The sequence below is a fragment of the Heterocephalus glaber genome, unplaced genomic scaffold, assembly GCF_053883595.1.
Source record: "Heterocephalus glaber isolate CG9 unplaced genomic scaffold, H.glaber_assembly_v1.0 deba00001442, whole genome shotgun sequence".
In the NCBI taxonomy this organism is placed as follows: domain Eukaryota; kingdom Metazoa; phylum Chordata; class Mammalia; order Rodentia; family Bathyergidae; genus Heterocephalus; species Heterocephalus glaber.
Window position 1 is genome coordinate 42,478,174 of NW_028258296.1, and position 14,973 is coordinate 42,493,146.

Consider the following 14,973-nt stretch of genomic DNA (forward strand, 5'->3'; position numbering starts at 1 on the left):
CTTCTTAATTGTTGGTGGGAGTGTAGACTGGTGCAACCACTGTGGAAATCAATATGGAGATACCTCAAACAACTAGGATTAGAAGTCCTATTTGACCTAGCTATTTCTCTGCTGGGTATCTTCCCAAAAGAATTTTAAAAATCATACCACAGTGATATATGCTCACCCACAGCAAAGTTTGTAATAGCTAAAACTTGGAAACAGCCCAATTGCCCATCAACTGGAGACTGGATAAAGAAGATGTGGGTTGTTTTTTTTTTTTATAAAATGTACTACTCAGCCATAAAGAATGAGAAACTAGAGACATTTATAGGTAAGTGGATGTACATTGAGGCTATACCCTTAAGTGAAATAAAAAAGGGCCCACATGTGTAAATACCTAATAATTTCTCTGGTGTGAAAAACTGAAAGTGTAAATAAGGATCAAAATGTATAACTGATATTGTGAAATAGGAAGAAAAAGTCTAAAGTAGTAGAGGAAGTGGGAGGGGTAGGGGAAGGGAAAGAAGGGAAAAGAAAAAATACAAGAAAAGGAAAAACATGGAAACAAAGTCTTTGTAAATAGGGAAGGGTGGAGGGGGTGAAGGGAGGGCAGGGGAGTGGGGGAAAAATAAGAACCAAGATACTCATGTAATGGTACACGATCCCAATGATGAATGTAACTGTATTGTATACCTAAAATGTACCCATAAACTTAATGGGGGAAAAAAAAAAAAGAACAACCATTTCTGGTAAAATCAGCTGACAAAGCTTTGCCCTACAGGTGAGTGTCAGTCATGACTTGGTCAACGGACTGTTCCTCCAGCCCCTTGTTCACCCTTCTCCTTTTGTGTTCACCTCCTACCAATCCAGCTCAGACTCAGTGATCCACTTTTTAACTACTCTCTTCCTCATAGCCGCCAGTCAGTTATCCAGTCATCAATCACACCAACTGGAAAGCTCTATCTATCTTCCCAGTGCCTGCATCTGGCCTGCTGATTACCATTTGAAGACATTTTCCAGCACAAACAGAAGCCTGCCTTTATCGTAGCACTTGACTCAGCATTGTCCTCAGCACTGCCTACTAACAGTGCTTTTTCTGCAGGCAGCTTACTCTTCTTTCCTCCTCAATACCCACAGCACAGCTCAGCTTCTCCCTGTACACTTCTCACCTCTTACCTCCTACCCACACTCCTACCTTCATTTTCCACTTCACAAAGAAATTGGAAACCATCAGATAGGAACAGCCCCATACAATTGTCCCAGATCTTCAAGTATTCATCTTTCTCACTCCCATCCTGTTAAAATGGAAGAGGTGTCCTTTTTCCCACCAAACACCAATTCATTCATTCATTCAGCAGTTATTAAAAAGTCAGCCTTATCATTGTCTCCTTCACATGTTCAAACACAATTAAATGTCACTTGGCTGGTTTAAGTGTTATGGCTTCACCAGCACACAAACCAGACCAGACAATCTTCCCTCAGGGATACAAATTTCAGTGGAGGACCTGATAATAAACAGGATTAAGTAAAATATGTACTAATGGTATATAGTAACTAACTGCTATTACATGTTGAAAGTAATGAAAATTTAGATATGACATTTAGAGAAGGCCTCACTAAAAAGACAATATTTAAATAAGGAACTTTGTAAAATGAGGGAGCATATCATAGTGCACATAAGGGAAAAGCATTCAAAGGAGAGAACTGCAGGTTTAATGTCTTGACAGCAGGAACTTACCTGCAAGTGTGACTGGAAGGGAGAAGTAGGAGGAGGGAGATTGAAGAGGGGTTGGTTTACACTGGGCTTTGATTTTCATTGTCAGAGAGACAGACACATTTAGAGACTCTAAGAAGAGAAATAAGAGGTGACTTATGTCACCAGAAACATTCTTCTGTGATCTGTGTTTCAACATCTCAGGAATGGTGTGCTATGGATCACTGCCCTCCTCTTCCTTCTCAGTGATGCAGTTCATTTCCTCTCTAGGGCCAGAGATGTAGCACAGTAGTACCCCACCTGCCTCTCAAGCTCAAGGTCCTGAGTTCAATCCCTGGTACAAAAAAAAAGAGAGAGAGAGAGAGAGTTTATTTCCTCTCTTACATCTCCTCCTAAAGTTGTGCTGTAGAGAATCTCTGAACATCATGAAGAGGCAGTGGAGGGCATCAGAAGGGGCCATGAACTTTGTTCTGAGGTTGAGAAAGACAGATAGTTCCCCTCATCTAGGCCACGCAACACCTTCATTTGCATGAGTTTCTACATTCTCCCTGGCTGGAACCATCCCTGACTTAAAGCCACATTTAAAATAAAATGCAGACGGTTTGCCATCCTCTCAAGACACTCTATGAGCAGCCTAATTCTCCAAGATCACCTCCACCCTTTTGCCATTAAGCTCCAATTACATTGATCTTCCTGTTCCTCAGATGTGCCAAGTTCAAACTTGGTCTTAAGCTTTGGTGATTCTTTTCATTAATTCTTTCTTTCTGATTTTTGTATGGCTCCCAAAGTGTGTGCATTCACTCTCCGACCACTACCTTCTCTCTTACTGAAGTCTCACTCACCTTAAAAATATTGATGTTGTCTGGACTCCCTTTTTTCTCTGATAGTGTGCACTTCTCCTTTTCAGAGTTAAATTTCTAGAGAGAATTTCCCCTCTGTTTCTTTTGCTCACTTTTCTTATAATTCTCAGCATAGTCTTATCATTCCTGTGCTTTGCACACTCCCTTGAAACCACACTCGCCAGGGGCCTCTACGTTGCTAATTTCCATGTTCACTTTTAGTCCCTACCTTGCTTGATTTCTTAATGATATTTAGTATGGTAGAATATAACCTCCTCTGTAAAATTATCTTTCTCTTTCCTTCCTTGACATGATGTTTCTCTCCTGCCTCCATAACATACTTTATTTCCTATGCTACCAAGCCCTGCATGCTAAAGTTCGACAATCTGCTGTCCCAGACTTCCTTTCTTATTCATCTCACTCTTCTCTTGTAATCCTAGCCACACTGATGCCTTAGCTCACCATCTGGATGAAAATTAATGACTCTTTGATCTATACCTCCTGCTCAGATGTGCTTCTAAGTAGGGATGTTACCACAGGAATGTGCATGTGTTTATGTCACTCAGTGCATTAGAAATGGACTCATGAACTTCTCCAATTCTCACTCTCACTACCCTGTATCCTAAAATCTATTAATGTGCCTCAGAAAATGGCACACAGCAGAAGTTCCAGGAGGAATGTGGGGTTTAGTAGTTAGGGAGTTAAATTTTAGTAGTTAAGGAGTTAAGAATGGTGACCCTTCTTAACTCACTGACTACTAAATCCACCCAATTCTTATTCAATTTGGCTCTAGGTTCATGACCATTCCTCTAATACAGACTATCTAAGTCTGTAATTGTCTTCTCTCACTAGCACTACAGCAAACACCTTTTATCACCTCTCACTGCATCCACTTTTGACCTCTTCCATGCATTATCACATTGTGGCAGGAGGAGAGTTCACAAAATGCACACAGACTATGTCACTCACCTGCTTAAAATCTTTAATGGCTTCCCACGAATAGAATAACACCTCAAACCATAACAGGGCTTGACTTCTGTCTTAGAATGCTATTTCTCAAACTCCATTCTCTAGCTTAGTTCCTCAAATACTTCAACTCTTTCTCATGTCCATGTGTAATTAATTAATAATTAAATTACCATTTTCTCTGCCCCTTTTAAAATCCATGAGTGTGGGGGACTGCCTCATTGGTTATGCCCAAAACAGGCTGCAAGCAGCACCAGCTGTAGAGTTAGCCCCACAATTGCCTTTAAAAATTGAGTCTGACCAAAGCATATGAGATAACACAGAGCCAAAGTCAGAGTGACTCTTATCCAAAACCATTCCCAGCCTAACACAAGAATGCTTTGTCTTTCCTCTTACAAGCCTTGCCTGCATCAGCAACATATCTGTAGCAACCACACATAGCCTCTACACGTAGTCCCCTCACCCTGACTTAACAATGATTTAGTCACCAATAAATACTGATGGTTTTGGCTGGTGAGGGCTTTTGCTTGATCAAGCACTGGTCATCCTGGATCCCTGTATTTCTCCCTTTAATTGTGTCTCTAAGTTTTTCTTCTCACCATGCACCATAGCACCAAGCAGGAGATCAGGATTCACTGCAGGGGTCTCCAATATGTGATCATGAATCTATTTATTTTGTTCACCAATGTATGTCCACTGATTAACACACTGCCTGACACATATTTGGGAAATACGATTCATTTATTCAAAAGATATTTTTGAGGTGCCTATTGTACCTCAAGCTTTATTCTTGGTGCTGGTGACACAAAATAATATTTTGTAATTAATTTTATTGGTACAATTTAGGTATACAATATAATGACATTCATCATTGGAAATTTTCACCTTTACATAATCTCTCTTGGTTCTTATTTTTCCCCCTTCCCCTGCCCTCCCTTCAACCCCTCCATCCCTCCTTATTTACAAAGACTTTGTTTCCTTTTTTTCACTTTCTCATATTAATTCCATCCCCTTCTTTCCTTTCCCCTACCTCCACTTTCCTTCCCCTTTGCCCCTTTTCTTCCTATTTCACATTATCTGTTATACCTTTTAGTCCTTCTTTATACTTTCAGTTTCTGACACTAGAGAAACTATTTGGTATTTACACATGTGTGTCCTATTTATTTCACTTAAGAATATCGCCTCAATGTGCATCCATTTAGCTATAAATGTCTCTAATTTCTCATTTTTTAAGGCTGAGTAGTACTTCAAAAATATTTTTTTAAAAAGAGCAAAACTCACTAGCTTAAGGAATGTACATTCTGGTAGAGAGAGACAGAATAAACAAAATTAATAATAGAAATTACATATACTATATTTAACCTGGTTTAATATGGAATATTAAGCATATTTGGTGATATATTAAGTATATTTTGGTGATATTTGATGGTGATAAATGGTATAGAAAAGTGGGAAAGTTAAAGATATATGATGGGAGAATATTGAAATTTTAGAGGAGATTTTCAGGGAACATAGCACTTAAGAAAGGATCTGGAGAAGGAAGATGAACAGATACCAAGTAGATATCAGTGAGAAGAGTGCTCCAAGGAAGGAAACAAGTTCCAAGGTCCTACATGGGTTCATGCTTTGGTGCCTCAAGAAGTAATGGGCCAGAAAGGAGCCCAGTGTGGCTAAAGTTGAAAGAGCCAGTGAGAGAGATGCAAGGGGCTGCACCTCCCAGGGACACTGAAGATCTGTGAGCCTCACACAATAAGTACAATGGAAGCCATTTGGAGTGTCCTTAACAGAGAAGTAACAAGGCGGGACATGGGACAGTAGTCTCACTCAGACAATTCTGTTAAGAGTAAACTAAACAGGAGAAAAGGTAGAAACCAAAGTGCCAGATAAGAGGCCACTACCATAATCCTAGTGACAGAAAATAGTGGTCCTCGCTCCCGGCCCAGAGGTAGGAGCTTCTGAGCCACCATCCCATTGCTCCTGGTCCAGAGGAAGGGGCTTCCCAGCCACCATACCTCCCGCTGCTCCCAGCCCACAGGAAAGGGCTTTTGGGTCACCATCCCTATCGCTGCTCCCGGCCCCTGTCCCACCTCTCCCAGATCAGAGGAGGTAATCCGCACAGGCGCTAACAGCCCTCCGCCCCAGTCCAAATGAGAAAACACATAAATAAGTCTCAAAACCAGACTTCCAGATCACCTACAGCAACCCCAAAGGGAAATGAGATGGAACACTCTGATACTCAACCACCTGGACCCACTGAACTGACAACAAAAGGGGATCTGGAAAAAATGAAATCAGAAATAATTTCTCAGATAACAGGAGAAATTGTACCCCTAGTGCAAGACATGATTAATAAATCTAGAGAGGAGCTCAGGAACATGATGGAATCTCAACATAGGAAACAAATGGAATCCACAAAACAAATGCAAATAGATTTTCAGGACATGAAAAACTCCATTGAAAGTCTACACAGCAGAATGAGCCAATGTGAGGACAGAATTTCAGATATAGAAGATAAGACTGCAATTAGTGACCAGGAAAAGAAAAATTGCTTCAAAATTATAAGGGAACATGAGAAATCAATCCAGCAGCTGCTAGATGATGCAAAGAAGAATAACATAAGACTGATTGGACTCAATGAAGAAACAGGAGAGAGTGGAGATGACATAAAAAAATCTCTTCACAGAAATAATGGCAGAAAACTTCCCAAGGAGGGGAAAGGAGCTTGACATACAGATAAGTGAGGCATATAGGACTCCAAATAGCCTTGATCAAAAAAAATCTACACATAGGCATATAATTGTTAAGATTCCAGAAACTCAACAGAAGAACAAAGTTCTACAAGCAGTCACAGAAAAGAAACATATCACATACAAAGGAAAGCCCATCAGAATCACAGCAGACTTCTCAACACAAACCATCAAGGCAAGAAGAGTTTGGAGTGACATATTCCAAGCCCTAAAAACAAACAGCCTCCAACCCAGATTGATGTACCCTGCAAAACTGTCTTTCAAAATGGATGGAGAAATAAGATACTTTCATGACAAAGAGCACCTTAGGAACTTCGTGAATACCAAACCAGCACTCCAAAGAATTTTACACAATATCCTAGGAACAGACATTGAAGATCACAACCCCAGGAAGCAAAGCAGAATGAACCCATCTGGCATGACAAGAAATTAAAGGTAAAGGGAGAGAACCCAACAAAAAGAAAAAGTCATGGCAATGACAAGTCAATACATTTCAGTTATAACCATCAATGTTAATGGTCTCAATTCACCAATCAAAAGAAATAGACTGGCACAATGGGTCAAGAAGCAAAATCCAACAATATGCTGCATACAAGAAACACACTTCATTCAAAAGGAAACTCATAGACTGAAAGTTAAAGGGTGGAAAACAATATTCCATGTGAAAGGAACCTGAAAAAAAGCAGGAGGAGCTATCCTCTTTGCAGATCAAGTAGATTTCAAACCAACACTGATTAAGAGAAACGAAGAAGGACACTACATCCTTGTAAAGGGAAGAATCCAAGAGGAAGAGATGACAATCATAAATATCTATGCACCAAACACTAGTGTGTCCAACTATATAAAACAAATACTAACGGACATGAAAAGTCATATATGCACTAATACAATTGTAGTAGGGGACCTCAACACCCCACTGTCACAAATAGGTAGATCAACTAGACTAAAAATAAGTAATGAAATATAAGAACTCAATTGAACTCTTGAACAAATGAACTTAACAGATGTTTACAGAGTATTCCATCCCACAAAATCAGAATACACATTCTTCTCAGCTCCACATGGGTCATTCTCCAAAATAGACCACATACTCACACATAGAACGTGTTTAAGTAAGTGCAAAGGAATTGAAGTTGTCCCCTGTATATTATCAGACCATAGTGCGATGAAATTGGAGATCCATAGCAAAAGAAACTCAAAAAATTTCATAAACATGTGGAAATTGAACAACACACTTCTGAATAACCAATGGGTCACAGAGGAAATTAAAGAAGAAAACAGACAGTTCCTTCAATTAAATGATAATGACAATAAAACATATCGGAATCTGTGGGACACAATGAAAGCAGTCTTAGGAGGGAAATTCATAGCAGTGAATACGCATATTAGGAAAACAAATGGAGCCCAATTAAACAACCTGATGCTGAACCTCAAGATTCTAGAAAAAGAAGAGCAGGACAACCCCAAAGCTCATACAAGGGAGGAAATTATAAAGATCAGAGGAGAAATCAATGCAATGGAGACTAAGAGAATGATACAAAAAATCAATGAAGCCAAGAGTTGGTTTTTCAAAAGAATCAACAAAATTGACAAACCCTTAGCCAACCTTGTCAGAAAAAGGAAAGAAAAGGCCCAAATCCATGCAATTAGGAATGAAAAGGGTGAAATTACAACAGACACAGCAGAAATCCAGAGGATCATCAATACCTACTTCCAGAACCTATATCCCAATGAGATAAACAACACAGAAGAAATGGACAGATTCCTAGATACATATGAATTACCAAAGTTGAACAAAGAAGACCTAAAAATTCTGAACCCAATATCAACCAATGAAATTGAAAATGTAATTAAAAACTTATCAACGAAGAAAAGCCTGGGCCCTGATGGCTTCGCTGCTGAATTCTACAAGACATTTAGAGAGGAACTGCTGCCACTACTTTTTAAACTCTTCAATGAAATTGAAAGGGAAACAATACTCCCAAATTCATTCCTGGAAGCAAGCATCACCTTGATCCCCAAAGCAGAGAAAGACCCAACTGAAAAAGAGAACTATAGGCCAATCTCACTAATGAACATAGATGCAAAAAACCTTAATAAGATACTGGCAAACAGAATGCAGAAGATCATCAAGAAGATCATACACCCTGATCAAGTGGGATTCATCCCAGGGATGCAGGGATGGTTCAATATATGCAAACCAATCAATGTAATACACTGTATCAATAGAGCCAAGGACAAAAACAATATGATTATCTCCATAGATGCAGAAAAAGCATTTGACAAAATCCAACATGCATTCATGATAAAAACCCTACAAAAAAATGGAATAGATGGTCTCTACCTCAAACTGATAGAAGCCATTTATGAAAAACCAACAGCCAATATCATACTAAATGGTCAAAAACTGAAATCCTTCACACTAAAATCAGGAACAACACAAGGATGGCCACTATCATCACTCTTGTTCAATATAGTTCTGGAAACATTAGCCACGGCAATTAGACAAGAGAAAGAAATAAAAGGAATAAAGATAGGTAATGAAGAAGTCAAATTGTCATTATTTGCAGATGACATGATACTCTATATAGAAGACCCCAAGAACTCCACCAAAAGTCTTCTAGACTTAATAACCAAATTCAGTCAAGTAGCTAGTTACAAGGTCAACACACAAAAATCAATAGCTTTCCTCTATATCAATGACAGATTCACTGAGAGAGAAATAGGGCAAATAATTCCTTTCACAATAGCATCCAAAAAAATGAAATACCTAGGAATCAACCTAATGAAAGAAATCAAAGACCTCTTCTCTGAAAACTATGGCACTCTGAAAAGAGAGACTGAAGATGATATCAGAAAATGGACAGACATCCCCTGCTCCTGGATAAGAAGGATTAATCTAGTGAAAATGGCCATACTGCCAAAACTGCTATATAGATTTAATGCAATTCCAATTGAGATCCCAGCAGCATACTTCATGGACCTTGAGAAAACAATCCAAAAATTCATTTGGAGCAAGAAGAGACCCAGAATAGCAAAAACAATTCTAGGTAACAGAGACATGGCAGGGGATATCACAATCCCCAACCTGCAACTCTACTACAAAGCTACTGTGATAAAAACAGCATGGGACTGGCAAAGAAACAGGCCTGAGGACCAGTGGAAGAGATTAGAAGATTCAGAAACAATGCCAGACACACTCAGCCATCTCATCTTCGATAAAGGAGCCAAACATCCTCACCAGAGGAAAGATAGCCTCTTTAATAAATGGTGCTGGAAAAATTGGGCTTCAACTTGCCAAAGATTAAAACTAGACCTATATCTCTCACCACCCACTAAACTAAAATCAAAATGGATTAAAGATCTCAATATTAAAATAGAAACTCTGAACCAGGTGGAACAGAGGTTAGGTAGAACCCTTGAAGACATTGGTGTAGGAAAAGATTTTATGAACAAAACCTCAGTTGCCCGTGAACTAGCACAAACAATCAACAAGTAGGAGCTCTTCTTATTAAAAGGCTTCTGCACAGCAAGAGAAACCACCAGCAGTGTGAAGAGACAACCCACAATGTGGGAAAAAATCTTCACCTGCTCTTCCTCAGACAAAGGTCTACTATCTCGAATCTATAAAGAACTTAAAAAGATCAGACCTCTTAAATTTAAAGACCCAATCCACAAATGGGCATCTGAAATGAACAGACATTTCTCAGACAAAGAAGTAGAAATAGCAAATAAATACATGAAAAAATGTTCAACATCACTGGTCATTTGATAGATGCAAATGAAAACAACACTGAGATTCCACTTCACTCCAGAAAGAATGGCTGCTATCATGAAATCAACCAATAACAAATGCTGGTGGGGCTGTGGGGAAAGAGGAACCCTGCTCCACTGCTGGTGGGAGTGTAGACTGGTGCAACCACTGTGGAAATCAGTATGGAGACACCTCAAAGAACTAGGACTGGAAGTCCCATTTGACCCTGCTATTCCACTGCTGGGGATCTTCCCCAAAGAATTAAAAGAATCATACCACAGTGATATATGTGCGCCCATGTTCATAGCAGCACAGTTTGTAATAGCTAAAACTTGGAAACAGCCCAAATGCCCATCAACTGGAGACTGGATAAAGAAAATGTGGGTTTTTTATAAAATGGAGTACTATTCAGCCATAAAACATGAGAAATTAGAGACATTTATAGCTAAATGGATGCACATTGAGGCAATACTCTTAAGTGAAATAAATAGGACACACATGTGTAAATACGGAATAGTTTCTCTGGTGTGAGAAACTGAAAGTGTAAATAAGGACTAAATGTATAATAGGTCATGTGAAATAGGAAGAAAAGGGGTAAAGGGGAAGGAAGTGGGAGGGCTAGGGAAAAGGATAGAAGGGAATGGGATTAATATGAGAAAATGGAAAAATAGGAACACAATCTTTGTAAACAGGGAGGACTGGAGGGGCTGAATGGAGGGCTGGGCAAGGGTGAAAAACAAGAACCAAGAGAGACTATGGAAAGGTGCAAATTTCCAATGATGAATGTCATTATATTGTATACCTAAAATGTACCAATGATTAGAATGAATAATCGATAATGTAAAATAGGAAGAAAAAGTCCAAAGGGGTAGGCTAGTGGGAGGGGCAGGGGAAAGGAAAGAAGGGAAAGGAAAAATGCTGAGAAATGGAAAAAATGGAAATAAAGTCTTTGTAAATAGGGAAGGGTGGAGGGGGTGAAGGGAGGGCTAGGAATGGGGAAAAAATAAGAACCAAGATGCATTATGTAAAGGTACAATTCCCAATGAGAAATGTAATTGTGTTGTATACCTACAATGTATCAATAAAAGAATTTAATAAAAAAAGAAAATAGTGGTCCCAGCTAGGGTGGTAACAGAGGGGCTAAAGGAGAAAAAATTTTGAAGGGAGAGATGACAAGATGAACTGATAGACTGAAGGTTTCATCTTGGAGAAAGAGGAATCAGAAAAGATTCTAATGATCTTTGGCCTGTGAAAATGGAAAAGTGGAGTTGCCATGAACTGAAATGGAAAAGATTGTAGAAGGACTGGGTTAAATTATATTAATTTTAAGCAGTGTGCTACATACAAGATATATGTATAGTATAATCAGAGCTGCATTTTTTAAATTAAGATATCACCTGTCAAAATCCCTGATATCTTTTAGGATTAGTTTCATTCCTTTCAAGCCCAAGGCTCTGGCCCTATCCCAAACTTCATAGATGTCATAAAACTGGTCTAAGGGGATACATTAGTTTGGAGCAGTCTGTGGAGCCAGATCTTCAGAACTACTGCTGTCAGATATTTACTAGGAGCATCTTTTTAAAAAAATCTAATAAGCAAAACATTCCTGGTCGTGCAGAAGGTTTGGAGCTACACTTCCCTCTAAAGCTTCCCAAACTCAGAGGTATTAGATGAGGTTTTCTCGGCCAAATCATGTGCCAGGTCCTCTGATAAACCATCTGCTAGGAATCTGTCCTTCTGTAGCACTGAGCCAAGGGCTCCAGATGGAGCTGTGAAAAGGACTCAAGTCTGTGTGAAGAAGGCAAAGAAATAACCATGGCATGCTTTCAAATAATTGTGCCTGGGCCACCAAGGACTTCATCAAATAATATTTTTTCAGACTTTCCCAGAGTAGTAAAATTATTGTTGACCTAATGGTGGAAAACCCAAGCCCAGAAAGTCTTAAGATAATTTATTTGGGTAAACAGGGTGCATATTCATCTTATAAGTAAAAAGGGAAAAATTACAAAACCTCAAGCTGAAGAAAGACAAAAGTTTTACCTTAACTCTACAATGCTAAATGGATGAGTGCATTTTCTCATCTTAAAACAACTCACTTGGTAAGGAAAAGGGTATGCAAATTTCTCAGACTCAGAAATGCATCCAAGGAAAACAGCCAAGCTCTACAGATAGTCCATCATCCACCTGCAGGTTTCTGTGACAGACCCTAGGGCGATTAAAATTTTAATGTCTCAATTTATGATGAGTTGTACCCTCTTGAAGGTCCCCACAGCTCAAGTGTTACAGCTGAGTTCCTGGGTAGTTCTGGACAGTGCCTCACCTACTGCTATCATACATGATTAAAGGAATAGCATTTCTTTATTGTAAGGACAAGGAATATCCATCAATAACCAGCCTGGGCTCTTTGTAAATCAGCTCAGAAGACCAGTCACCAAGATTACCAAACCCTTCAGAAGCAGCCTCAGCATCAAAGAAATGGAAATACAACTCCTTGAAGGGAGCTTTGGAAACAATATAACATCACTGTAGGTTTATTGTTTAAAAGTTCTTTCATCTAAAGCAGATACATAAGTAAATTCATTTGGATCTGTTGATATATAATAATAGATGAATTAATTTTAATAATAAATTTACTAAGTGACATGATACTCTCTTGTCCACCTAAATCTTAAAAAGTAATGATATTAGTTCAAGTAGATTTTACCCCATCAATATATATGACAGAAGCTCAAAGAGGAATATCCCTAAATGTATTCATCAGAATCTCCAGGGGGAAAATTATTTATAGAAACTATACTTACCCCCGCCCCCAACCTGCAAATTCTGACCTGCCTGTGGGACTGGCTCCACACAGATAGAAAAGGCAGTGTGGGGATTTTCAAGCTGCTTTAAGACAGGTAAGTATTGTAAATGAATAGTTAGCTTATTCATTTGTAAACTTGTCTCTGATTGTAGGTGGCAGCAGAGCATGAGATTACAGCAGAGCTGGGTCCCATAGGGACCACTTGCTAGCTCTGTCATCTTGGGAAAGTAAAGAAAAATTTATGTGCCTCAGTGCCTTCATCTAAAAAGTTAGTCACAATAGCACAACCTCCACAGGAGAGTGCAGATTAAGTGATTTAATACGCACAAAGCATTTCAAATGGTATCTAGCACATAAAAATATGATACAGTGTTTGCCATTTTAATACAGTAAGACCTTAGTTCACGAATGCTTCTGTTTGCAAACAATTTGGTTCACAAACAAAAGTGTTTGGCAAAATTTTGCTTCTGTTCACAGACTGCATCGCATGACAATCACAACCACAGCCATCTTCCCCACACAAACACAAATGAAGCGTTTCCCCCAAATCGCAAAACAGATTAGGTTGATAAACTAAGGTACTGCTGCATTACCAACATCTTTGACATAGACATGGGTGCTATGTGCCTAATCTGCCAAACAACGGAACTAGAATGATTCAAGGACACAAACTTCCACCGTGCCAGAAGGTTGAAATGATTTCTACCATGAGGATTCTCAGAACACCCGTGGCAAAACAGGATATCATAGAGATTGGGTTGGACACATGTTAGAATCTGCTATACAAGAGAGATGAACTAGGAAGGCTTTCTGTCTAGAGGACAAAGAAGGAATTCGGATATCTTACTGTCTTTTATAGAAAATGAAATATAATAGCTTCTCTCTCTCACCACATTCACCCCCCTGAAAGAAAAATATTTTAAAAGATTTTTGGCATCGATGTGTAAAAGTTGGAGAAATACATGAAATTACTGTATCAGTTTCTTTTTAATCTGCATTTTAATGTTTTATTAGGTTCAGTCATATGAGATTGCCCATTTGTCAGTCAAATAAGATAAAACATCAGCAGCAATTTTTGTAGAGGTCAATTTATAATATGCCCTGGATCTTGCTATTTTGAGCAGTACACTTTAATTGTTATTTTTTTATATTTTGTACTCTGGAGAAAATTTATTAAAGGGCATGTTTTAAAAGATGTATGTGAAATGAAGACATTTCAGGACTGACCTTGGGTTGCATAAAGGTCAAGTTTGCATAAAAACTTCTAATGATTTTGTCTCCCTCATACATGGAGCTGCTAAAATTGGAAGGGCCTTTTGAGAACATCTGTTCTGAACTTTTCTTCTGATGAGCTAATAGGGGTCCTGAGGGGTGAATTTATTTACCCATGGTCACAGTTAGAGAGCATTAGAACCAAGAATAGCTCTCCAGTCCCTGAGCCCCTATTCAGTTTCTCTTGTGTGAAAATTGAATCTCTATTGTCTGGAATTTTGTCAAGCTGTGTTCATAAAGAAGCCACAGGCATGGTGTGGAAAACATGGGGTGGGAATTGAATGCCAAGATGTACTTTGCTCTCGGTTTCTTAACCAGAGTCTTGATTTTGGGCAAAAGTCATGACAAAAACAGTCATCTGAAATCCAAGATTCTCAGACCACTGAGGTGAGTGACACAGCCATCACAATGTCCAGATAGAAAGTACTGGAAAAGAGGTTCTAAAGGCATATACCATGTTCCTATGCAAGGTACCAGATGTCACCTCTGTTTTACAGAGGAGAAAACAGATTCTGAGATGCTGGTGCTGCCAGCACTCAGGTCTGTCCCTGCCATCACTGAGAAATGGGTCCTTCTTCCTGCCAGCTTCCAAATCTTACAAGAGCACATCCAACTGGGAGAATTTAATGGGAGAAACCTGGGCTCACAGAGATTTGAATATGCACTGTTTAGTTTTTAGTCTCCTGAATCAAAAGAGGGTAAAAGCAAAGGTAGAGAGAGTCAATCCTAGTTGGAAGTGCTAGAGACAAATACTTGTGCTGATTGGTTTGGGCCTGACTAACTGAGCCAACAGCTGCAGTGGAGGAAACAGAACCTTTCCCAATTGGCTTAAACCTATTAAGGCTCATTGCTTAAAAAGAGGGCATGCTCATCAACTGAAATATTGTTGGCCCTTT

General features: G+C 39.1%; 1 protein-coding gene across 1 annotated transcript in view; it reads right to left on the bottom strand.

The window, feature by feature from the left end:
* Positions 1-1,867: 1,867 nt before the first annotated feature.
* The window catches only part of Vav3 (vav guanine nucleotide exchange factor 3), a 443,712-nt gene continuing 430,606 nt past the window's right edge, over positions 1,868-14,973 (bottom strand). Inside the window, exon 27 of the mRNA XM_087213208.1 lies at positions 1,868-2,030. Coding sequence (XP_087069334.1) covers positions 1,963-2,030 — 68 coding nt within the window. The 3' untranslated portion in view covers positions 1,868-1,962. The remainder of the gene's footprint in view (positions 2,031-14,973) is intronic.